The following is a 26645-nucleotide window of genomic DNA, read 5'->3' as shown; positions in this document are numbered from 1 at the left end:
GTGTTTTATTGTTCATGGTTAATCCTGGGAAGTATAATTTTAATTTCAGTGGCTTGTTACCACCTAGTTCCCACACATCTTGGGGGGTGGGTTATATTGTATATAATGGTTTAGATCTCATTTCAGTACAGAACTGTTAATTTCTGTATAAGGCCAAAAGCTGCTTTGATAATGGTAAAAATATATATATAGATTGTTTTTTGGAGTAACAGTGATACTTTTCAGTTTCTAAGATTTACAAGGTTTAAATGTGCATATATTTTTAAAGCAGATTCATAGGTGAGGGAAACTAGAAAATCAGTGTTTGAGTGACAGGAGAAAATGGAAATGTGAAAATATTGAAAGCTTTTCTAATTTGAAATGTTCTTGTGGTTGTTTCTCCTTTAGGTATGTTTTCATAAGCATGTATAAATTACATATTTATGATAGTCTCTGGCCTTAAGGTCTTAACTTACTGAGCATATGTTACCACTGCCTGGGTCTTTACAGCTGTATAGTTCTGAAACATCAATACAATTAAGAGTTGGTGGGGTGAGATCTCTTTGCCCATTTTAGTAGAATTGAATGGCTTGGACCGAGCATATCATTCCCCCCGGCCCATCAGCCCAGTGCCAGCAAGCTTGCTTTACATTGGAATTTCTACTCTTAGAGTGTGGGCTGAGAACCCCAGGGGGCTTTTGTTAAGATACTTTCAGTATTCTTATTATGTAGTCTAACCCAACTAAAGCATAAATTTGTACTTCTGCATCCTGAATTGCAGATGCAAGTAATGGACTTAATTATTCCCACCAGTTTAGGCACAGTCGGCCAGTTGAAATTTGTCCTTGAAATAATTGCTCTTGTCTTCATTTGTTTTCTTCACTACTGCACTAAAGGACCAAGTTTGTCTTCAGTTTTCATTTGAATTAAAAACAAAACTTGAGTCTGTCCATAAAGGTTCTATCCTCAAATTGAGTTTCAAGTATTACGTTGCTGCATCACTGCAGTTAGCTCAGATGTTTTAATCTCACTATTTGCTCCAAAGGTTTGCTCTAAGGTGGTTTTCATAGCACTCCTGTTAGCCAGGATGCAAATTGAATTGGGTTGTTTGTGTTTTAAGACTATCTGTAGGCTTTTCCCCATTACCAGAATATCTGAGAATTGTGAGAGAAAGGTCCAAGGGAGAGGAATATATCTAATCAATAAATCATTGTTTTCACTACTGCATGTTTGAGACTGATCCCTTATATTGTAGAACATGTTTACCTTTAAAATTTTTACCTCTTTCCATCTTTCATACAGTGGAATCACTGTCTAGCGTATGTACTAACTTCTTACTATGTTTACTGTGCTTGGTAAAGTTTTTTAATTATGGGAAGCACAATTCTATCTTAAAGTTCTTGTCCAGGGTAATTTCGGGTTGCTAGTTTCATGATTTAAGCATCAGTGACTCACCAGTTCGCGAGATTTTCTTCTTCTTTCTTTCTTCTGCCTGTTTTTATTCATTTTTATTGTTACATTGGCTTAAACTACCACTTCTCAATCTTCTAAGGAAAATTTGAGACAGTGGTTTTAAAACTCAAGATTCCCTTTAAAATTCTGGCACCTCTTGAGTTGATATTTTAATTTTTTAAAACTAAATTCTGTAGTGCTTTTCCAGAACTGAATATTCTTAATGTAAGTATAAGTGTTACATTTCCTGGTAGAATGATTTTTAACATTGTTGTGAAGGTTAAAATTGTGTTTTACTGACTTAACGTTTCATAGAATTGCCTTAAAATGAGTATAAAAATTGGTAAGGGAGCTTCTAGTACAATTGACTGCCTTAACATGGCCTGATAATCCAGTGACCTTTCTCTCAAATATTATTTCTCTTTCTTATAAACTAAGATGTTTGTGATAGATACTTCTGAGTCTAGTTATCTGCTTTTGAATTTTTTCCCACTGAAATTCACATAGTCTGAAGATCTGTGGAAGTGTTATGGGAAAACTAGCTTGGGTTCAAAACATCTTAACCAAATATACCCCATAAGACTTCCCAAGAGTGACTGCCAGTTTGTGACTATAGAAGCAGCGGTTGGGTGTTTTCTGGGCCATGGAAATTTAAAGTGTCTATAATGTCATGATTACTTAGTTTGCTGTCAGAGTGTTAGCAGATTGAAGGTTTGCTCTCTACTGCATTTTCAGAGTTGCTGTGAGTGGCAGAGAGTCACCTTAGGTGAAGGAAGAGGGGCAGGAAGTTCTGAAAACAGGACTCCTGAGGCCTACCTCCATCTGCCTGCTTAAAAGATGCAGACTGACTCAGTATGAAAAATAATGGATAGAAAAATTCATTTAAGTATGTGGGGCAAGTGTTAAGTGTTGATCACACTTCTTTCCATAAGCAAATGGCTAGGTGTTTTTTATTCTTGTTTAATTATCTTGATAAATTTTGAGTTTGTTGTTGTTGTCATTGTTTTGGATTTGAGAATAACTTTAATTTTAATGTATATTTATGCTGTGTATTTCAAACCTATATCACATATATGTATACATATATAGTCTTCATGTTGGAGAGAGATATGAGTTTGTAATTCATTATAATCTTGAGGGTTTTTTTAAATCAGTAAAATGACTACTGTTGCTGTTTTTAAGCTTATTAAGTTCAGGTGTGTATCATGTTTAACTTTTTCCCCTATCTTTTTATCTTTACCTCTTTGTCCTCTACATGCTGTGATTTAAACCCTTCTGCTCTGTTCACCTGAACACCTGGTTTTTGCCATCTTCTTTATGTTGATGTTTGTTACACAGTACCACAAAACCTGCTCCACACCTGGATGGGTAAGAGTTATGTTCTTTTTATCTTGGAGAGGTGTTTGGGTGGCCAGTTCAAGACAGATTAGACCATGGGTGAACCCTCAAGGGGGCGCTCTTGATCTCTGGGTTAATCTCATAGCTGAGCTCTTCCTAAGGATCACAGGGTGCAGTAGTCTTGAGACCTCTCATGTCACTGAAGGGGTCTTTGCGTGGGCTCATGGGTGAACTTCTCAGGCATGCGCTCTTGAGTGACCCTGTAAGGATGGTGTCTGAGTATCAAGTCCAATCTGATTGTTATCAGACTCTTTACTATAAAATAGTTAAGAACCATTGTTTTTAAGGCAGAACACTAAGGCCCAGTTTGAGATTTTTTTTTTTTTCCTTTTATGAAGCAGTAGTTCTAATTTCCTTCTAGTTGCTTCATACATCAAACACTTCGCTCTTATTTTCAGGTCTGTGGATATGTCATTGATAACAGTTGTCTTGATTACTGCTCATGGCTTAATTATCCTCAAAACAATTTTTTCTTGAATTTGTATTGCAACAGGGTGCATGTTGTCTTTGGACTAGTTATTTCCGGTTTTGAAGTAATCGAACAAATTGAAAATCTGAAAACTGATGCTGCAAGTAGACCTTATGCCGATGTGCGAGTTATTGACTGTGGGGTGCTTGCCACGAAGTCAACAAAAGACGGTAAGAGTGTTTTGGGGGTAGAGGGAGCTAGGATGCAGGTAACACATGTTGAAGACTGTAACTTAAAGATACCTCCTAGATTTCAGTAGTGGAAGAAACTCCTACGAGTAGTATAGCAATAGCCCTGATGCCTCTATATCATACCCTGTATCCAACCCATCAGGGAATCTTTTCAAATCTGACCTCTTCTTTTTACTTCCCCTGCTATCAGCGTGGTCCAAACCCAGGTATCTTTTACAAGATAGCAATAGCCTCATTACTGTTCACTTTGCCTCTGTCCTTGCTCCTCTGTAATCTTTTCTCAGCAACGATAGCTTCCTGACTGGTCTCCTTGCTTACACTCTTGACCCTCTACAGTCCTCAGCAGCACCCAGAGCCATCTTCTCCAAGGGCTCCCTCTCCATCGGCCAAAGCTAAAGTCTTTACAACGGTCTGTAAGGAATTCTGGCCTTCTGCTGTTTCTCTAATCTCTCTTTCCCCTCATTCATTGTCTTGCCAGCACGTTGACCTTTATTCGGACATGTCAAGCACTCAGGGACTTTGTGCTGGCTGTTCCTTCTCTCTGGAATACTCTTCGTTCAGATACCTGCATGACCCCCTCCCTCACTTCCTTCAGGCCTGTGCTCAAATGTTATCTTAAATTACCTCAACTTTCCCTGTTCCCTTTACCCTGCCTTTACTTCCCCCTTCTTTTAGCATTTATCATTTGTCATATTATGTAGTTGCTTATTTTCTTCTCTGACCCAACTAGAATATAGACTTCATGAGGGCTTTGTTACCTTACAATCTCACCAGCAAATTGTATTATCAACTTGAAAAAAAAAGTTTATTTAAATTTTGTTTTTACGTAAAATAGATAGCTAGTGGGAAGCAGCCGCATAGCACAGGGACATCAGCTCGGTGCTTTGTGACCACGTAGAGGGGTGGGATAGGGAGGGTGGGAGGGAGGGAGATGCAAGAGGGAAGAGATATGGGGACATATGTATATGTATAACTGATTCACTTTGTTATAAAGCAGAAACTGACACACCATTCATTGTAAAGCAATTATACTCTAATAAAGATGTTAAAAAATATTAAAATTAAAAAAAGAATAAATAAATTTTGTTTTTAGTTTTCTTTATACAAAACATGTTTTACAATACCTGGTAATCATGTTTTTTACTCTGAAACATAGGCACTGAAATCCAGTACTAATATTTTTGTTAATATTTCTTAAAAGTTTTTGAGAAAAAAAGGAAGAAACCAACTCATTCAGAAGTCTCGGATTCCTCTTCCAATTCCTCTTCCTCTTCAGAATCATCCTCAGAAAGTGAAATTGAACATGAGAGAAGCAGAAGAAGGAAACATAAGAGGAGGCCAAAAGTTAAACATTCTAAAAAGAGACGAAAGGAAGCAAGCAGTTCAGAAGAGCCAAGGAATAAACATATAATAAGCCCAAAAGGGTAAGTGCGAAACACCAAGGTAGTCTTACCTAAGAAACAAGCACCCTGGAATGGGGAAAGTATGTGTGATTCTGTAAACTTAGCTTTGTTACCTATTGTTGAAAAGGATAGCATTCTGTGGACTTCAAATTGAAATCTAGCAAATCAAGGGTAGCACAGATGTTTCATATCAAAGATTTACGCGTTTGCAGGTGAGAAAAGAAAAAAGGATCATTTGGCAATTCTTATCAGAATTTTAGTGCTGTGGCTTTTTCACTGCATTGTGTTTTATATTTTCTCTTTATGACAGTTGTGTAAACCTTTTTAGTGAGCTTTGTAAGGTATCAGTAGTTTTGCTGCTAATTATATTATTATGTTATTTAATATTATTATAAAATGCAGACATTACACATCTTAATTGGTGATTCGGTTTGTTCTCTCTAAGTCACTCTGAGAGGAGTGATACCAATGAAAAAAGGTGTATCGATTCAAATGCTAAAAGGGAAAAGCCTGTGGTGCGCCCAGAAGAGATTCCTCCGGTGCCCGAGAACCGATTTTTACTAAGAAGAGATATGCCTCTTGTCACAGTGGAGCCTGAACCGTAAGGATGATTAACCTACATGTTTTCGTTTCTCTGACTGGTGATTCTGTTAGCTCATTGCAGGTCCACACTCATTTATTGAGCATGACCCATAGTCAGAGCACTTTGAATTATACTGGGGGAGATATTGAATTCGTAAATGACATGTACCCTACCGTTCAAAATTCATATTCTGCTAGTAGAGAGAGGGGGTTTGGCAAGTTGATCGGGGAGAAGTTCTTAGTGGAGATCTGGAAAGATTTCATTACCAATCTCATTTACTTGGCCTTTCATTAGGGGTGAGATTTTGGTTGTCAAAACAGGGTTAGTTGAACTCTTTGGATCCAATCGAGTGATAAAACATACTCCAGTTTATAGTGCAAAATTATTGCGTGATGACTGGGGATAAAATTTAGTCCCATATGTTACTGTTGTTAACTTGCTCAGTGATAAATCCTCTATCCTGGAAAAGCTAACATGTAGCTTTAGATTTGGTCTCAAAATATAGTAATTAGTGTATTTTGTGTGTTAGACTCAAGTTTAGAATTGTTAAGGGAAATATATGAATAGAAATACCATAAAGTGGTTGGTGTAATTGACACGTTTCCTATGAAGAGTTAATATTGAAGCCTGAGAAGTTATGCACATGTCCCTGTTCACAATCAAGTCTCTTGATTGTGGTTATTTAGTTCATTAGAAATTTTAAAATTCTGTATTTTCTCATTTTAAAAAGCTATTATGAAATGGGATGTATCTTTGAACTAATAGCTTAACATACTGATGTTTTCATTTTTAAAAATTGAATATTCTCTTTATGACAGTTCTGTAAACCTTTTTAGTGAGCTTTGTAAGGTATCAGTAGTTTTGCTGTTAATTATATTATTATATATAATATAACATAATATATTGTGAACAAATTTTAGTGGGATCCTTCTTTCTGAAAATATAAGACACCATTCATTGATCCAATCCATTTGGTTTTCAGAAAGTAGGAAACTTGAAAGGTCAGTTTTAGTGTCATCTAGCGGGGGTTGGCAAACTATAGTCGTCCATGGGCTAAATTCGGCCTATTGCCTGGTTTTGTACAGCCCATGAGCTAAATGTGGTTTTTATGTTTTTAAATGTTTGTGGAAAAAATCAAAAGAAGAATAATATTTTGTGACATGTGAAAATTACATGAAATTTAAATTTCAGTGTCCATAAATAAAGTTTTACTGGAACACAGCCACATCCGTTTGTTCACTGTTTTTCTTGGGCTGTTTTTGTGATACAGCAGCAGAATCAAAGAGTTGCAGAGAGTTTGTATGTGGTGCTCTCATCGCTTTATATGCTATTCAGTGCACTACACCTCACGGTGATGCAGTTATAACTCTCCAGTATTTCAGGTGCTACACATAAAATCCATCTGTGTGGAAAGATATTTTCAGAGATGGAGTATGTAAAAATCTCATTACAGATCCGCATTACCAGAAGAACAGTATTAACACTATCTGCTTTGATAGGGGATACTGAACCCTAGTTAAATGAAGTGAAATGTTATTCTCCCTGAAAAAGAATTCCACTCTCCTTAGTAGATCTGTGTCACAAAAAATGATACTTTCTAATTTCATTGATAAAACATTTGTGAAGACTTGTTTTCTTTTTGTTACATAGTTATCTTAATTTTCTTCTTGGCCTAAAAATCCTAAAATATTTACTCTTGGACTCTTTTCTTAAGAAAAAGTTTGCCAACCCCTGTTATCTGGTATTTTTAAAGTAGTTTATACCACTGTCTTGTATTTATGGTTGAATATTGCTAGTAAGTTTATTTGGTCATCACTCTTCTTTGGTTACATAACATCTTTGGAAGTTATATTCTGCAGAATTATTTTAAATCATAATTGGCAGGTAGTTGTGTCATACAAAGATAGCAAGTAGATCTATTTCATTAGAATGTTTGAGATTTGATCAGTTGTTTGGGAGCTAGAATTGTGTGCTAAGAATGCAAGGTATGCAAGGATAAGAAACAGGGGCTGTCAGCCTTAGTGAGCTTGCCACCTTACTGAATTTACCAGCAGTTAAGCTCATTATCACTGATAATTCACTTAGCGAAAGCTGGGTTCCACACTTGCTCTAATTCATTTGTTCTCAACTTCAGCTGCACTTCAGAGTAATTTGGCAAGCTTTTAAAAATACCAGTTTCTGGGCCATACAGCAGATTAAATCAGAATGTTGTGGGGAGGAGGTAGAGGGTGGCAGCATTGGATCAGCATCTAAAAGGTTCCCAGGTGAACATTAATTTGTGCCGAACACTTAATAGGCAAGTCATTTGGTTCAGTGCTTTGTTCTTCATGAGGAAAACGAGGTTAACAATTGCCTGCCAAGAGTCCCTGTTACATCTCTCATTGTGAGAATCAAATGATGTCATGAATATGAAATGACTGAAAAGACTATAATATACTTTTTAGTCAAGGTTTTCTTATAGTAATATTGTGTGTTTATCTGGAGCCAGATTCCTGGTTGGGAAAACCCTATAAAATGGTTATAAGAGTCAAGTTTAATTTCTTTCCGTGACCTTGGGCAACATTTTTAACCTCTTAATCTTAAAATTCTTTGTCTTTAAAATGGAGATGATAATAGTACCTACCTCATAGTGTTGTTATGAGAATTAAATGAACTAATGCCTCTAAAACACTTATTAACAACCAGCAATGAACAATCTGAAAAGGAAATTGAGAAAGTAATTCCATGAAATAACATCTAAAAGAATAAAATACCTAGGAATAAATTAAATCAAGGAGGTGAAAGACTTGTACGATGAAAACTATAGGTATATATCTAAAATACTGCTGAAAGAAATTAAAACCTAAATAAGTGGAAAGACATTCTATGTTCATGGATTGGAAGGCTTAATATTAAGATGTCAGTACTACTCAGAATGAGCTATGGGTTCAGTCAAATTCCAGTAGACTTTGCAGAAATGGAAAAGTCAATGTCCAAGTTTGTATAGAATTGCAAGGTGTCCCAAATAGCCGAAACAATCTTGAGGGAGAAAGACAAAGTTGGAGGACTCATATGTCCTGATTTCAAAATTTACTACAAAGCTGCAGTCATCAAAATAGTGTGGTATCTAATAAGAACCTGCTGTGTAAAAAAATAAAATAAAATTCAAAAAAAAATAGTGTGGTACTGGCATAAGGATAGACATAGAGACCAATGGAATAGAATTGAGAGTCCAGAAATAAACCCATACATCTATGGCCATTAGATTTTTTTTTCCCAGTGTCATTTATTACATTGACCTCTGGTTAGTACCTCAGTGGCGTGTGGATTAGGTGAGCAGTGTGAGTCTCCGAGAGGATGGGCATAGTGGACACTGAGAACATCCAATATCTGGTCCCCCATGATTGAGGTTCAGACCCTGAAATATGGGACCTACTCATGGTCTGAGAGCCTCTGTAGCAGAAGAGAAAACTGGTGGATCATGAAAACATTGGAGTATAGACCTATGTTATTTGTCCTTCATATTATTGTTTTATTTTAAAAAATTGGCTCCCAGGTGTCCAGAATTGGATTCATTATATTCCTTAGGTTCATGACACCTCTCATGACAGTGTCACCATTGGCTCATACACTGGCTCAAACATTGTTGACTCATACAAAAATTCAGATTTTTTTTCTTCTCTTGAGAAATTGAAGAATCCTCCAAAACATTGGTTCTGTTACACTGCAAGGCAAAAATTAGTGGCTACTCAGAGTGCTGTCCCTATTCATACCAATCTCTGCTGTCTCCTGACCAAGAGAAGTTGAAGTATATCACTGGGCTTGAACTGTTATTCTTCAAGTGGAAGAATAATCAAGTGGAAAGTGAACTATTCTATTGTGTCCACTTCACAGATTTGCATTACCTGCCTGTCAGCATTTGAGTTTGAGAACCCTGCTCTGGGGGGAAGCCCTTACTATATGCAAAGCACTGAACTAACAGTTTTTCATACATTATCTCTTTAATTCGTATAAATAAGTTGAAGTGTTATCTCTGTTTTACAAGTGTGAAAGCTGAAGCTCAAAGAGCTAAATAACTGGCCCAAGATGATAAAAATTCTGATTTTTGATGCTGAGATTCAAACTTTGCATGGCCATTATATTTTAGATAAGGGTGCAAAGTCCATTCCATGGAGAAAGAATAGTCTCTTCAATAAATGGTGCTGAGACACCTGGATTTCCACATGCAAAAGAATGAGGTTGGACCCTACCTCACATCATATGCAAACATTAACTCAAAATGGGTCAATGACCTAAATATAAGAACTAAAACCATAAAACTCTTAGAAGGAAACATAGGGGTAAACCTTCATGACCTTAGGTTCAGCAGTGGATTCTTATATTTGACACCAAAAGCATGAGCAATAGCAACAAAAAGACAACTCATTTTAAAAATGGGCAAAGCACTTGAATAGACACTTCTCCAAAGAAGATGTACAAATGGGGAACAAACATGTGAAAAGATATTTAATATCATTAGTCGTTAGGAAAATGCAAATCAGACCCACAGTGAGATACCGTGTCTCACCTACTAGGACGGCTGTAATTTAAAACAAAACCCCAAAAAACTAGTGTCGGTGAGGATGTGGAGAAAATTGGAATCCTCATACATTGCTAGGAGGAGTCTAAAATGATGCAGCTGCTGTGGAAAACAGTTTGGTGGTTCCTCAAAAAGTTAAATATGGATTTACCATGTAACTCAGCATGTCTACTCCTAGGTACATATCCAAAAGTATTGAAAATAGATTCAAACAGATACATGTACTCCAGGGTTCATTGCAGCATTATTCACAGTAGCAAAAACATGGAGACAACTCACGCGTCCACCAACAGATGAATGGATAAACAAAATGTGGTGTATATATATATACAATGGAATGTTATTCAGCTAAATTAGAGGTTACCAGAGGCTAAGGGAATGAGGGAAATGGAGAGGTATTGCTTAATAGGTAGAGTTTCAGGATGAAGTGATGAAGAAGTTTTGGAAAGATAGTAGTGATGGTTGCACAACGTTTTGAGTATAATTAATGCCACTGAATTGTACATTTAAAAATGGTTAAAATGGCCAATTTTATGTTATGTATTTTTACCCAATAAATAAGTATGTTTAAAATGTTTATTAATATAACGCCTGACACATAGTAAGTCCTCAATAAAAGCTAGCCATTATGTTAATCATAACAGGTACAAAACAAACTCAAGTATGAAAAGACTTCTCAGGCATGGAGGACTGTAGCTGCCATAATCACCCATAAGATAAAGTAGCAGATTCAGAGCATTGAAGGAGGGGCAGCTTATAGTAAAGTGGGGTAGACAAACAGACTATTAAAAATATAAAATAAATGTGGTCCAATGGGTAGGACTCTGTGCTCCCAGTGCAGGGGGCCCGGGTTCAATTCCTGGTCAGGGAGCTAGATCCCACATGCATGCCGCAACTGGGAGCCCGCATGCGGCAAGTAAAGAGCCCGCATGCCACAACTAAAAGATCCCCCATGCCGCAAGTAAAGATCCGCGTGCCACAACTGAGACCCAGCACAGCCGAGATAAATAAAATAATAAATATTTAAAAATATATATATAAAATAAAATTTAAACCTGTTAAAAACACTTGAGCATTAGAGTCAACGATACCTCAGGATTCCCTAAGAACATTACTGTTTTGACAAGAGACATCTAAAAAAGGATTTTTTTGAAAGTAGTTCTGTACTTTAAAAGATTGATACTAGTATCGTGTATTTCTACTCAGTTGGGTTACTTTTTTTTTTTTTTTTTTTTTTTTTGCGGTACGCGGGCCTCTCACTGCTATGGCCTCTCCCGTTGTGGAGTACAGGCTCCGGACGCGCAGGCCCAGCGGCCATGGCTCATGGGCCCAGCCACTCCGCGGCATGTGGGATCCTCCCGGACCGGGGCACAAACCCACGTCGCCCGCATTGGCAGGCGGACTCTCAACCACTGCGCCACCAGGGAACCCCCGGTTACTTTTTTTTTTTTTAGTTTTTGTATTTAAAGGATTTGCTTAGAAAATTGGGTTATGTGGAGTGCCTCATTCTACAAAAGTGTTGAATCTAAATGAAGTGTTTTTGTATGATAGGAACATAAATTCTGCATTTAAACACTGAGAAAACTGCCTAGCATTTGCTTTTTATAAATTTTCAATCTTCTTTTCCAGGAAGATTCCTGATATTACACCCACCGTAAATGATCAGAAACCATCTGTATCAAAGTCTGGACGGAAGATTAAAGGAAGGGGCACAATTGTATGTGTGTTAAAACTGGACTTTTTTCAAATTACTTATCTTAAGCGGTAAAATGTTTTTACCTCTAGGCAAAATCCTAGCTTTAATCTTAGGTATAGTCCAAAATCTGTCCAAGGAGCTAGTTGTATTCTGTATAGTTATGGGAAGGCACTGCTGTTAGATTAGTGTTTACTGCTGTGTTTGAATATGAAATGAATGTGAAATAATCAGTATGCTGAGAAATGTTAGTATATTGAATAATCTAGGCTAATGAATATAACCATTAAGACTTCAAAGAGGAAATTGTTGTGTGTGATTACAGGTGAATCTCCAGCTTTCCCATTTTTTTTAGTTTGACACAACTTCATACCATCTTCTTGGTACTTAGTCGTTATTGCCTTTGAATGGCGTCAGAGATTGGGTCTTATACCTACCTCTGTCCTATAGCAGATTACAATTAAGAGATATTTTGAAGGTAGTTATTCCTAACTTTGTTTTTAAAGCGCTATCACACACCTCCAAGATCAAGATCCTGTTCCGAATCAGATGATGATGATAGCAGTGAAACTCCTCCTCACTGGAAAGAAGAAATGCAGAGATTAAGAGCATATAGACCACCTAGTGGAGAAAAGTGGAGTAAAGGAGATAAGTAAGTATAAGTACAATCCTGTGTCCTCTATATTTTAAGTCTTAAGGGGATAGAGACATATTTCTGGACTTTTCACTAAATATTTACCTTTAAAATTAGACTATGACCAAAGAGAATATATTTGGGAATGCTTGGTGAAATGGGAGGAGGGCTGCTTGACTTTGGGTGCTTTTAAATCAAAATTCTGTTTTCCCTCACAAGACTATAACCCTCCTGAATTTCTTAAAGATTTCTTGTTCAATTTTAGAAATAATCAGGACTTAAAAAAAATTATATAGCAGATTCTTTCCTAGCCTGTTCTCATAGTCACTAATGAATAAATGGGTAGATAGGGAAATCTGTACCCCGTGTGTGTGTTAACTTCTGACCCCAGGGACTTTTGTTTCTTCAGAAGTGTATCCATGTCCTGTCTTCATTGACACTCCACAGTGCAGTATCTATTTTAGAAATGGGGCTGGCCCCAGAATAGCTAGTGCAAAATATACCAATGGGACCCTGTGTAATTGTTCATGGTAGAATTCTGTTTTTCTCTATGGGCATCCAGCAGAATGGTTCGAAGTTAGAAGAGGGAGGAAAAGGTGTGCGTCTGCTGTGTGGAAGTGGTGTAGACACAGTGGCACTGAGAACTCTGAGTTTTGAGCCCTGATATTGCCACTGAGATATTGTAAAGTCTGCATCTATTTAATGTACTTTTCCCCTAATTTCTGTACTAAGTAGTTTAACTAAAACCGTAGGGGAAAGTTGTTGATTACCTGTATGAGGCTGAGATAAAAACAGTAGTCATGTTTTTAAGGAATTCCCTGGTGGTCCAGTGGTTAGGACTCGGGAGTTTTCCCTGCTGGTGCTCGGGTTCGATCCCTGGTCAGGGAACTAAGATCCCACAAGCCGTGCAGCCAAAAAAGAAAAAGAGGCTTCGCCTAAAGTTCAGGCAGTTATCCTGTATCTGCAGAGAATTAACAGAATTGTTTGGGAACTTGATTTGATTCTCCCTCAGAAATTATTCCTGGAGGCAGAGTGTTATTGAGTGGATGATAGCCAGGAACTCAGTAGGGCAGCAGTGCTTTTGTGATTGCTGTAGTTGCTTTGCTTTTCAAAACTATTTTCCTATCGAAGTTGAAAATTCTTGGCTTGGCTCTGAAAAAAATCCTTTTGTAAGTCTGATAGTAGTGATCTGATAGTAATGATCTCTTTGGAATTACAAGGTCGGGACCAGGCCTATCAGCTGTTGGTTTATCCTTCCTATGTGTGCTTAAAGTGTTGACAGAGTCAGTACTTGGTTGTTAACTAAGCTTTTGCTGATGCATTTGTATTGACAACAAATGTGTTTTAATTTTAAAGCATAGAAAACATGCTTGTAAATAATTGCATGCATATTATGTCCTTTTCTATAGGTTAAGTGACCCCTGTTCAAGCCGATGGGATGAAAGAAGCTTGTCCCAGAGATCCCGATCGTGGTCCTATAATGGATATTATTCAGATCTAAGCACAGCAAGACACTCTGATGGTCACCATAAAAAACGCAGAAAAGAGAAAAAGGTTAAGCATAAAAAGAAAGCTAAAAAGCAGAAACATTGCAGAAGGCACAAACAGACTAAGAAGAGAAGGATTATTGTACCATCTGACATAGAATCCTTAAAATCTTCCACCCGAAGAGTGAAATCCTCATGTGATAGAGAAAGGAGATCTCGTTCTTCCTCGTTGTCATCTCATCACTCATCCAAGAGGGACTGGTCTAAATCTGATAAGGATGACCACAGCTCTTCAACCCATTCCAGCAGAGACTCATACAGATCAAAATCTCACTCACAGTCTTATTCTAGAGGAAGCTCAAGATCAAGGACTCCGTCAAAATCCTCATCACATTCTCGAAGTAGATCAAAGTCCAGATCTAGTTCTAAGTCAGGGCACCAAAGAACAGCATCAAAATCACCAAGAGGAACAGCCTCTCAGTTAAGTGAAAATAAACCTGTTAAAACAGAACCTTTAAGAGCAACAGTGACACAAAATGAAAATGTTTTAGTACAACCAGTGGTGGCGGAAAATATTCCTGTAATACCACTGAGTGACAGCCCCCCTCCTTCAAGGTGGAAGCCTGGACAGAAGCCCTGGAAGCCCTCTTATGAACGAATCCAGGAAATGAAAGCTAAAACAACCCATTTGCTGCCCATCCAAAGCACTTATGGTTTAGCAAATGTTAAAGAGACTGGTAGTTCATCATCCTACCATAAAAGAGAAAAAAATTCAGAAAGTGATCGGAGCGCTTATTCAAAATACAGTGATAGAAGTTCAGAAAGTTCACCGAGGTCAAGGAGTAGATCTTCTAGGAGTAGATCTTATTCCAGGTCATACACAAGATCTCGAAGTTTAGCTAGTTCACATTCAAGGTCTAGGTCTCCCTCATCTAGATCTCATTCACGAAATAAATACAGTGACCACTCACGGTGTAGTAGATCATTTTCATACTCTTCTGTTAGCAGTGATGATGGAAGACGAGCCAAGAGAAAATTTAGATCCAATGGGAAAAAAAATAACACCTCCAATAAAAGGCACAGCAGCAGCTCTGAAAAGACACTTCGTAATAAATATGTCAGAGGCAGAGACAAGTCTTCATGTCATAGAAAGTACAGTGAAAGCAGGTCATCTTTAGATTATTCTTCAGACAGTGAACAGTCAAGTGTTCGGGTTACACAGTCAGCCCAGGAAAAAGAGAAGCAAGTCCAAATGGACATGAATAATAAACAGGAGAAAAACAGAGGTGAAGAGAAATCTAAGCCTGAACGGGAATGCCCTCATTCAAAAAAAAGAACTTTGAAAGAAAGTCCTTCTGATCACTTTAGAAGTGGCAGTAAGCCCAAAAGGAAGAATTATGCTGGGAGTAAATGGGACTCTGAGTCAAATTCTGAACAAGATGTAACTAAAAACAGTAAAAATAATTCCCGGCCATCTTCTGATAAGGAGGAAGGTGAAGCCACTTCAGATTCTGAGTCAGAGTTGGGTGAAATTCACATCAAAGCCAAACCAGCAACTAAGTCTTCAGCAGGTACTTTACTGCCTGATGGTAATAGTGCCTGGAAATCAAGCAAACAGCGGTCATCAACCTCTGATTCTGAGGGGTTCTATTCCAATTCAGAAAACAGTAGAGGAAAACCCCACAAGCATAAACACAGCTCTAAGGAGCATCTTAAAAGGGAACATACCAAAAAAGCAAAAGAGAAATTGAAAGGGAAAAAAGAGAAAAAACACAAGGCTCCAAAACGAAAACAAGCGTTTCACTGGCAGCCTCCACTAGAATTTGGTGAAGAGGAGGAGGAGGAGATTAACGAAAAGCAAGTTACTCAGGAAGCAAAAGAGAAAAAACAACTTTCTGAAAACAGGGAAGCCGTAAAAGAAAATATTCCCCAAACTGAGAAGCCCTGTGAAGATGGCAGTCTTTCAGGTAAACATAATCCAATAACGGTTTCATCAGATACTGATCAGCCTACTAAAGATGATAGTAAACTCAGTGTGTCTCCCGCAGCTTTAAACGCTGAGGAAAACGTGGTCAGTTCTCCCCCGAACATTCAGCATATTGAAGAGAGCGTCCCAAGCGGAGTGGAGGATCTGCTTCAAACAGATGACAACATGGAGATTTGCACTCCTGATAGGAGTTCCCCAGCAAAGGCCGAGGGGGCTTCCCCTCTAGGAAATTCAAGGCTTGACACCCCGGATCTAAGCATTGTTCTAAAGCAGGATATGCCAGCAGAGCATCCTGAGGCAGAGTTGGGAAAACAGGAAAGCAGCATGTCAGAAAGCAAAATGGTGGGTGAGGTGGGAAAGCAGGACAGCAGCTCCGCCAGCTTGGCCACTGCTGTAGAAAGCACTGTGAAGAGAGAGGTGGCTGAGAAAAGCCAGACCAGCCTCATGGATAATAAATGGAAGCCCCTGCAAGGTGTGGGGAACCTGGCAGCACCGTCTGCTACTACATCAAGTGCTGTGGAAGTTAAGGCACTCACTACTGTGCCTGAAATGAAACCACAAGGCTTGAGAATAGAAATTAAAAGCAAAAATAAAGTTCGGCCTGGGTCTCTCTTTGATGAAGTAAGAAAGACAGCACGCTTAAACCGGAGGCCAAGAAATCAGGAGAGTTCGAGTGATGAGCAGACGCCTAGTCGGGATGGTGATAGCCAGTCCAGGAGTCCAAGCAGATCTCGAAGTAAATCTGAGACCAAGTCAAGGCACAGAACAAGGTCTGTCTCCTACAGTCACTCAAGGAGTCGATCGAGAAGTTCCACATCATCTTATCGGTGAGCGTTACTCTCTTTTCCTTTTTTTCTCCCAAGGAGAGTCTGTTATTGTTTTGCTTGGAAGAACATCAGAGTTAGGGACAAGATCACTATTTCCCAATATCTGGGAGGGAATAAGGAGAAAGCTTGTGCTGTGTGACTCACAGAGCAGACTGAAGACACAGGGAGCAGAGATTTCAGGGGAAGAGATTTGGGCTCAGGGTAAAAAAACTATTGCTGTCAATTAAAGCTCCATGGCAACTGCAGTGAGTTGCCGTGATAAGTGGCAAGTTCTCCATTTTTAAAGGAGTGAGGCCGCTCTCTCTACTGTTAGTGATGCCTTAGAAGGGAATCTTGCATTTACAGAATATGTAGGATTTCGAGATCAGTAATCTAACCCTCCATTTTATACAAGTGGAGGGTGAGGGCCAGAGAGGCAAAGTTACCTGCCAAGGACTTGCATCTAGTTGATCTTTATTCAAGGGGCAGGAAATGGTAAAAATGATCATCTTAAGATTGATTGGTTGATTTTTGGTTCAAGTTACGTCTAACTATTGTCATCAGCATAGACTGGCTAATGCAGAGAATGAGCATTTTTAAAACTAAAAAAATTGGTGATGGTGGTATGAAGTTAACAAGTAATTTGTATTCTTTTCTTTTCCTTGTAAATGTTTCATGGTTTTGCCTCACTGCCTCTGACTCATATCCTTTATTACGTTGTGCTTGATTTTCATCACTTGAACTTAAAATGCAGTAAGAATCTTTAACTTTTTTTCTTCCTAGTTTTCTATCGGTCATTTTCTTCCCTTACCCAGATTTCTTTAAAAATAGGAGCCGACATTTACCATCTACAATAAGCATCTCCCATTTACTCTTCAGTTGCTTGCAGTTTGTATTCTGTGCCTTCCCTCCCCCATCTCACTCAGCTGACTAAGATTTTCAGGTACTTCCGCATGGCCAGTGCCAGGGCATGTTTTCAGTCCCTTCAGTCCTTCTAGAAGCCCTCTGCTAGCTCTCCTCATTCCCTCTCAGACCATTCCATGCTTGAGTTGTTGGCGTCTCTACCTCCTCCTGCTCTGACTCCCAACAAGGCCCAGAGAGCTGGTGAATCCTGGCCTTTTGTCTCCGGGTTCATATTCTAGATGAAGGTGCCTGTTGAGCTACTCCAGCCTCCTGTCCGCTCGGTGTGTACTTACCGTTTACACTCAGACAGCTCTGAGCTGTTGGTGACGCTGGCCATTCTCATCTACCTTCCTGCCCCTGCCTTTGGAGTGGGTGGTGTCTCATTTCATACATGAAGACAGTGAGGCATGGAAACGCTAAGAAATTTGCTCTTAAGTTGGGCAGCTCACAGGTAGTAGACTGAGATAGCTAAACTTTGCCCTCCCTGTTTCGGTTACTTACGTGGGCCTGACTTCCCTTCTGGCCTGCAAACTCAGTGAAGTCAGGGGCTGTTTGCTACTCATCTTTCATTCACCTAACAGAGTCGCTCTATAATTGTTCGTTGAGTAAATGACTAGGATCTTATGAAAACAGAATGTGTCTTTGCCAATAAACTGCATCTGTCTTCCAAAACATAAGTACATACTGAATAAAACCTATGAAGATATTACCTGAGTAGCACATACACAGGGGTATTGTTCAGTTCCTGAATGGCAAGCATAAACTAGGGGAAGCAGGGTGGGGCAAAATTGCATTAAGTTTCTTGTTTGTTTTATTAAATATTAAATAGGTATAAATTTTTTTAATGGTTAAGGTATAAAAAATAATTTTAAATGGTATCTAGCTTTAAAAATAGAGCTTTGATATACCTAATGGAGTCCTACCCGATGCTACCCTACTTTCTCTCTTCTCTCCTAGAGTTAAATGTTATTCTAAACTTCTATTATAATTTTGTTGTTTCTCTTTGTAGTTTTACTATAAATGTTTCTATCTATATATAATGTTGCTTTTGCTTGTTTTCAAACAAAAAATCCTTTTTTATATGTATAGATATTCTACGTTTGCCTTTTTCACTCAACATTATGTTCCCAAGAGTTACCTCTGTTGATACATGGCAGCTGTAGTTCATTTTCCTACTTTAGAATATTTCAGTATATATCTGTGTTAATTTTTTTTTAACCCATTCTACTGTTAATGGAGATTTGGATTGTTTCCTCTTCTGGTATTACAGGTAGGGCTCCTATGAACATACCTGTATCAGCCTTTTCTGTTTTCTCTTTATTTTATTCTGTTCAGTTTAAACCCTCATTAGCCGTCTCTGTGATACCCGCTGTGAGGAGTTCGTGAGAGACCTTTCCAGAGACCTTTCCTCTTGTTGGGTTTTCCCCCTCCTGCCCTACTTGTAATTAGTTTTAACAGCATAATGAGTTAATATGATTTATATATTTTCCACTCTTACTTGTAGATCAAGAAGCTACTCCAGAAGTCGGAGCAGAGGGTGGTACAGCAGAGGCCGCACAAGAAGCCGGAGCAGTTCCTACCGCAGTTACAAAAGCCATAGGTGAGCTTGTGAATCCTGTCCTACTGTGGGGTCTCCATCTGTCTTCTTTTGAAGGCCTGCCCTGCACAGGCAGAGTGGGGTAGCTGTTGAACAGGGTCTTGTCATTGCTGACTATCAGACAGGCCTACTTACTCACCTAGTTCTTTCTTTCAAAGAGCTATTGGATTCTTACTGGCTGATCTCAAGATGGGATCTTATCAGAGTGAGGAAAGAGAAGCAGTAGAAATATTTAAAAGAGGCCCTGACTACCACCTGAACCCCCAGTACATCCTCGTTAACCTAAGTTTCCATCTGCAGTCATCTCTTGACTCGGGTTAGATATTGGGAGAGGAGGACTATTACAAGAGGACAAAGGAAGAAGTGTGTGTGTGGTGGGTGACCCCAAGTTTCTGGTTTTCCCAGCTTCTTCCAGCCCCTTTTTGCCTCTCAGGTATTTACCACTGCTGCAGCTTCATTTTACTTTCAAGTGTTCCACCTGTGTCTTCCCCCTTCCCCACCCAGTTCCTCCCCAGCGACTTTCTTGATGTGCACCTCATAGAAGAATTGTGTAAAACTTCTAACGTTTCTTGCGAAATCCAACATGCTTTTTAAAAAAATTCCAATGTACTTTTGATATGAAAATGAAATAAATATAGCTGCTGGATTTCATTGTGTGTTTTCTCCTTGATGGGCAAATAAATGTCTAGATTTTTGATGTAGCCTGTCCTGATCCACAAGTTGATAGCCCCTCATGTGATTCCTATTAGGACGTCCAGCAGGAGCAGATCCAGGAGCAGCTCGTACGATCCCCACAGTCGGTCCAGGTATGGACAGGGGTTGGGAAACCACCTGTGGGGGCAGAATTAAAAGGGCCTTGTTTTATAAAGCCCTTAATTCCCTTTTAAAAGGTGTTGTATGTTATTGAAAAACATATGTTTGTCTTTTTGAACAGTTTTTAATCTGTTGGCCCATTGTGCTCTAATGTCAAAAGTGATAATTGATGTCGAATTGTAATGGCAGGGATTTATTGACTATAATTGTCTAATAAGATCCATGAGATTCAATTGAACTAACTCAGTGTTAATTTTGTGATATTTTTCAATGCAGAAAAGAAACTATAACATTTTTCTGTTTAATACGGTAAGTCTGATTTGGGGCAGTTGTTAAATGTTTCCAGTACTTGTTCTGCAGATGTGTCTTCATACTGTCATATAGTGCCCATGTTCTAAGAGGACACTTAAGAAGCTAAAAAGAAATGGGAATATATGAGTATTTGAACGGGAAGATTTAGTGTTTGTTATTGCTGTTTAAAGCAGGTCCTACACCTACGATAGCTACTATAGCAGGAGTCGGAGTCGAAGTAGAAGCCAGAGGAGCGACAGTTATCACCGAGGCAGAAGCTACAATAGGCGGTCCAGGTGGGTCTGTTCTTTCAAGCACTGTAAGTTACTGTGGGCACTTAGGGTGTGGGGTGAGAGACTGCTGTAGAAGAGAAAGCACCATCTTCTGAGGACAGAAATACTTCTTTCTCTGCCTGAACTTCATCAACCCAAAGGCAGTTACTGAAAGTGGCCTTTGTATTAAGAGTTGCTGGGTAGTATTTACTGGTGGTTGTTAATGTTTGAATCTAAAATGGATTTTTAAATATTCACATATCCTTGGACAAACATTTCTTTTGGAAGGAATAAGGAGAGAAGGCAACTCAAACCATGGCCCATTCTTTAAATAGGGTTGCTTGCTAGAACTAACAGCCGATTTGTCAGTGTTTTGAATTTTAAAAAGGTAATATTTTAAAAACTGTAACATAATAAAATATAATACTTAGGATTGCAGTTTGTACGGTTAAAAATGTTTATATATTATATGTATTTATAGGTATGTTTTATGTAACATATGGCTCATACTGTGGGTTGCTTTTTGTAATGTCCCCTTCCTGGTGGCTTCTGGTCTTACCCTTCCCCCATACCTTACAACTACAGTCAGTCGTGCTTGTAGGGTATCAGTGTGATCTGGACACTCCCTTGTTTGAAACTCTTCAAGGATGCCCTACTGCCTTCAGGGGCAGGTCCATGCTCCTCAGCATTGCATGGAGGCCTCTCCGCCTACCAACTCCAGCTTGGGCTTTTCTGTCTTCCCTGCACTAACATCCTGGAACCTTCTTCTTTTTCTGCCTAGAGAGTCACATGCCCACTTCACCATGTCCCCTCCTGCCTCTTGAAATAGCCAATTCTCAACTACTCTGCAGGTCTCCACTGCAGCCCACTCACTGCCCCAGGGAAGCCCTTCCTGCTGCTCACTCTGAGATCTGTTGCCCTCTCGCCGCATGTGCTTTATTTATCTTGCCCCCTATTCTATACTATCCTTGAGCCCCAGGAAACTCTACATAGTCTACTCTGTGTGTGCCCTTTGCATCTAGTAAAGCGACTGGCTCTCTGTGAATATTTTTCGAAATAACTGAATGGTGACCATAACCAAGTCTTCTTGACTCACTCTCCCAGTGGTCCTGTCCCTGCCCCACCTCACCCTCACCCCTCATTGGCCTCCCATTTTGATTTGATTTTGATTTCCTTGCCTTTTAATGAAACTCTCTTTGTGGGCCTTTTTTCCCTTACTTCCTCAGTCTAATTAAATATTGATGTTCATTTTGGGTAACATGGAAAATTATTCTCACATATATGAGTGGATTTCAAGTAATTCCCCAAGAAGTTTCTTTATTTTATCTTAACCTGATACTACCACCATCTGTCATTGACATCTTTGAAAAGTCTGCAGTATTGCCACAGTCAGTACCCCACTCGCCAACCCACTATGCTGTGCCTCTTCAAGCCACTTGCTTTCAGGCCACTCATATCAAAAAAGAAGCTACAAGAGGAATTCAAAGGGCTGACAATTAAAAGGTATTTCTGTTTTTGTTTTGTTATACAGGAGTTGTAGATCTTATGGCTCTGACAGTGAAAGTGACCGAAGTTACTCTCATCATCGGAGTCCCAGTGAAAGCAGCAGATATAGTTGAAAGTGTCCCCTTTTTTTGATACAAATTGGATCTTATTTGTAAATATCTGGTAACTTAAAAGTTTAAGAAACTTAATGGCAGTCTGTTGTTCTGTTTCAATATTAGAGATGAAGTTGAAAAATAGACACTTACAATTGTTATTTGTTCATTTACATGTGCGTAGAATTTAAAATACAGATATGTCTCCTAAAAATATTTGTATGCCACATTTTACAGTAGCCAACTATGGAAATGAATTTCATTTTCTTGAATCAAGAAATCATGAAATTTAAATATAATTTGCAATATTATTTTAGCTAGATTATTTCTCTCCATCTCATGTATTTCTTAGAATACAGATTCTTTTTGCCCGTTTTTAAGGTTTTAGCATGTACGCTGCCAAGCATAGAACTGTGAAGGAGAACTGTGAAAGGTGACCAAATACTTGTATACCAATTACACAGAACCTTATACATGTGTGCTCTTAAAAACAAACTGCCCAGAACTGATACTGATGGTAGCCAGGAGTATAAGGCAGTGGCTCTGGGGTTCTTAATTCATTCCTTACTTCTTTGTTGTCTCAGAGGATCAGAAAAGTAGTCACCATACAGCCCAGTGTATTATTTCAGGCTGGCGGGTGAGGTTAAGAAGAGTAAATCAGCCTTAACTATAAATACCTGCACTGTCTCTAAAGCCCTAATGTTTTATGTGCTTTCTAATAAATACTATGAAGTTCGGTTTGTAAAAAGACAGTTCTATTCCAGTTCATGCTTTGGTGCTTGGTACCTTTTGGTGCATTATTCTTACATACTATACATTAGAATTCCGTCAGAGAGAGAAATGAATTTTTAAAAATTCATTGGCACCAAACATGGGTCCTTCTAAGCTCTATTCACTTTAAATATTTGGAGGGCCTCTCTCAAGCACAGGTGTGGGAGCAGGCAGGATTGGCATGGGGTTGTGTGGCCACTGGGGTCTGCTGCACAGAACTGATGCGTGTGTCCCTGGAGGAGTTGATTGGAGAGTGGACTTCAAAAGTAACACCAAGATCTCCCTGCCACCATCCTGGGCACATTTTGCAGGGCTTTACTTTTAAGTCTTTCAAGTAAGAGGCAGATGCAAGAGCAGTTGAACTGTTCTCAGCACCCGCCAGCATGTTTCCCTGTTTCAGTGGCCTGCACTGACTCAGTGAAGCCTTGTGTGAGATGGTAAACCTACGACAACAGACAGGGAATCGGGGTGTGCAGTACTGCATAGATTACACACTTTCACAGTCTTGGGTGGTTCCTGCAAAAATGATTTGACCTGTAAAAACTGGTGAGATTTTTTTTTTTTGCGGTACGCGGGCCTCTCACTGTTGTGGCCTCTCCCATTGTGGAGCACAGGCTCTGGACACGCAGGCAGGCTCAGCGGCCATGGCTCACGGGCCCAGCCGCTCCGCGGCATGTGGGATCTTCCCAGACCGGGGCACAAACCCGCGTCCCCTGCATCGGCAGGCGGACTCTCAACCACTGTGCCACCAGGGAAGCCCTGGTGAGATTTTTTTTAACCTTTAGTTTGAGTTTTTTCCCCAAGTGTACTTAATCACCTTAGTGCCAGTTTAATCCAGTTATGCAGAAGAAATTCATATTGGATGTTTGATGCAGAACTCTGTGCCATCCTACCCCAGGGCTTGCCTGGTGTACTTGGGAAGTGGGAAAGAGCCCTCAGTTGGAGGGATCTGACCACCCCTGATGGATGGAGGGGTGACCTTGGATATATTAAAACCATCACCCATAAAAGGTTCATAAACAGGGTTGTGGCCAGTTGTTTGCCAAGTTGATAGATGAGAATACATTAGAAAATGGGACCTAAGTCAAACAAACATACTTGATAGTGAATACAAAACAATGTGCGATCATATGAAGGGTTTTCAGAAGTTGCCTACAGAGGAGAATATTGCTTTAATAATATGCAGTGGAAAGAAACTGCATTTAGAACCCAAACAAAAACTGCCAAATCTAATTACGTTAAGAAGAGTTACCTTTGGGCAGTGTATTAGTTTTCTATTGCTGTGTAACAAATGACCCCAAACTTTGCAGCTTAAAGCAGCACTCATTTCTTAGCTTACAGTTCTGTAGCTCATGAGTCCAGCACAGAATGGCTGGATTCTCTGCTCAGGGTCTCACAAGGCTGAAATCAAGGGTCAGCAGGGCAGCATTCCTTTATGGAGGCTCTGGGGAAGAATCTGCTTCCAAGTTCATTCAGATTGTTAGCAGTATTCAGTTCCTTGCTGGCTGTCAGCCGGGGTCCTCTTTCTCGGCTCCTTAAGGCTGCTCGCATTCCTTCTTGTGTGCTTCCCTCCATCTTCAAACCAGCAATGGCCCATCGAGGGCTTCTTCTCATGCTTCAGGTCTCTCTGCCTTCCTCCTCTGTTTTAAGGTTTGTGTGATTAGATCAAGCCCACTGAGATAGTCTCCCTGTGTTAAGGTCAGCTGTGCCACAGAACATAATCACAGAAGTGGTATCGCATTTACAGGTTCCTGGGATGGGGGCATGAAATAGGAGGAGGGGCATTTTAGAATTCTGCCTCCCACAGGCAATAACTTCGCCTGTTGTGCTGTGGGTAGAATTTTACCCTGAAAAGGTGGGCCCTAGAAGCCTCGTTTGTTTTCTCCATGGAAAAGGACAGCCCTCAGCTGCAGCATTCAACTTGTGTGTTTACTGAATGGACTACAGAAATAGCTTTTCTTCATAAAGGGGATTGTTCTGTATTTTAAGTTACTTTTTAAATAAAATTGAATTATGTGTATTGTGCTTCTTAATAGACAAGGCATTATTGGACTGGTTTTGTAATGTCCTGTTTACTGCAAATGAAACATGATATAGCTGGTATTGTTCAAAAACTGTAGAAAATACTTTTGTACATATTGGTAATGTCTGATTTGTATACACTTCATTTAAATTTCCCTAAAACTGGAAAGGGGGGCCTTGTAGACATTAAAATATATACTTAGTCTAAGTTTGAGTCTGTGCATGTTTCATCCTTCTTTATTCATCCAGACTTCAAATAGTCTTTCTGAAATGGAAAAGGAGACACTGAGTCTCCTTGCTGACCCAGCCAGTGAAGAGACCTCATCTCATCCGTCTGTGGCTTGTTTTCGTCCTCTGGCCGAGTATTAGTGGTAGGTAGGGCACGAGGTGGAGCTAGAGAGAACGTCAGGCAGAAATGTTCACCTACGCAGAGAACCAGTGATGGTGCTTGGTCTTGCTTCCCCTGCCAACTCCACGTTTCTTCCAGGCTCTGTTGTCATCCAGCTGAGGTGACCTGCATATAACAGATGCCTTTGCTGAGGAGGGACTACGTCCCCCCATCTGTGAGATGCTGCCTAGGGACAGCATGTTTCCCTGCTACGCCACCTGCAGCCTCCACCTTCCCTCCCTAACAGTGGTTCACCAGGCAGGCACATAGCACTCTCTCCTGGAGAAAACATTCATGGTGATATTTTTAGCATCCACATGAGAATTTGCAGGATAAGTACAATTAACTTTATTCTCCTCAGAACTCAAAGGGATTTGTACTTTCTTAGTGAATACAACATAACCTCACACAGTAAGATTGGCAGAGGTTCAGTTTTCAAAGTTAACAGTAAACCCCCAAGTCAGGCAGTTCCTGAAAACAGGCAAATCTGGATATGTTGCCTTAAAATTTAAATAAAAGTGTAGAGTCTGTTTGCTGTAGGGAAATCCCCAAGTGAGGTTCCATTAAGGTCTTATTTTTTAGAGAACACAAGGATCTTTAATCAAATTCTGATAGTGATCTTCTTGATCAGCTGGGCAGTATTGGGAGGAAATGTGTCAAAGACTTTGGTTTTTTCTATTCTGAATTAGCTGGCAAGAGAATTCAAGGGAAATGCCCCTCTCACGAGTGACCATGAACACCGACTGGCTAGGCATCAGTGTTGGGAAGCGAAAGGAGGCTCTGCCGGTGCAGAGTGAGTGACACAAACTGTGGGCCAGGTGAGGGGCTGGAAGCCACGGCTCACGTGGGAAGAGCCTGGGCTCAGATGGCTGGTCTTTGGGAGAGGGAATGCACTCTGTCACTGCCCAGAGCGAGAGGTGAGTCCCATGAGGCACTGGTGATAGAATGAACTGGGCAGAGTGCCAAGAGGACTCCTGCTCAGCAGGGAGAAGTTCTTTGATGCTGTAAAGGTCAGGAAGAAGAGCTGGCACCCTGGAAGAAGACTGCACCTCTTGCAGACAGACCCTCGGCAGCTCCAGTCAGCGCCTGACGAGCGTGAGGCAAGGAAATCCCACCTGGGCAACACACACACAGGACCAAGAGGCTCTCATGGACGGTTTTCTTTAAAGATTTCAGTAGAAGGTAGGGGCAGTGCTCCATCGCCCCTGCCTGCTCTGCTCCGCGTGAATCAGAAGGCCTCCAGTGGGGCTACACGGAGCTTGGGCCAAGCACTTCTGCCTCTTGGAGACCCCAGACCCACCGTTCACCACCTACAGCTATCGAACTCCAGCTCCAGAGACTGGGTTTCAT

At 39.9% G+C, this 26645-nt stretch overlaps 1 protein-coding gene across 10 annotated transcripts in view; it reads left to right on the top strand.

The window, feature by feature from the left end:
- Window positions 1-26242, top strand: part of NKTR (natural killer cell triggering receptor) — a 50250-nt gene extending 24008 nt beyond the window's left edge. For 2 of the 10 annotated variants that reach the window (XM_079932975.1, XM_079932976.1), the window contains 12 exons: window positions 2770-2799; window positions 3323-3468; window positions 4691-4913; window positions 5338-5493; window positions 11663-11750; window positions 12233-12378; window positions 13770-16661; window positions 19048-19143; window positions 19890-19946; window positions 20230-20262; window positions 20439-20540; window positions 22048-26242. In XM_079932975.1, coding sequence (XP_079789101.1) covers window positions 2770-2799; window positions 3323-3468; window positions 4691-4913; window positions 5338-5493; window positions 11663-11750; window positions 12233-12378; window positions 13770-16661; window positions 19048-19143; window positions 19890-19946; window positions 20230-20262; window positions 20439-20540; window positions 22048-22135 — 4057 coding nt within the window. In that variant the 3' untranslated portion in view covers window positions 22136-26242. Of the gene's footprint in view, window positions 1-2769; window positions 2800-3322; window positions 3469-4690; window positions 4914-5337; window positions 5494-11662; window positions 11751-12232; window positions 12379-13769; window positions 16662-19047; window positions 19144-19889; window positions 19947-20229; window positions 20263-20435; window positions 20541-22047 lie in introns of those variants that run through there. The other 8 variants (XM_079932966.1, XM_079932970.1, XM_079932973.1 and 5 more) reach the window with 7 other exon arrangements.
- Window positions 26243-26645: the final 403 nt, after the last annotated feature.

Source organism: Stenella coeruleoalba, assembly GCF_951394435.1.
Source record: "Stenella coeruleoalba genome assembly, chromosome: 10".
Taxonomy (NCBI): Eukaryota; Metazoa; Chordata; class Mammalia; order Artiodactyla; family Delphinidae; genus Stenella; species Stenella coeruleoalba.
Note: the sequence above shows the minus strand (reverse complement) of the source record. Positions and strands in the feature narration are given on the sequence as shown.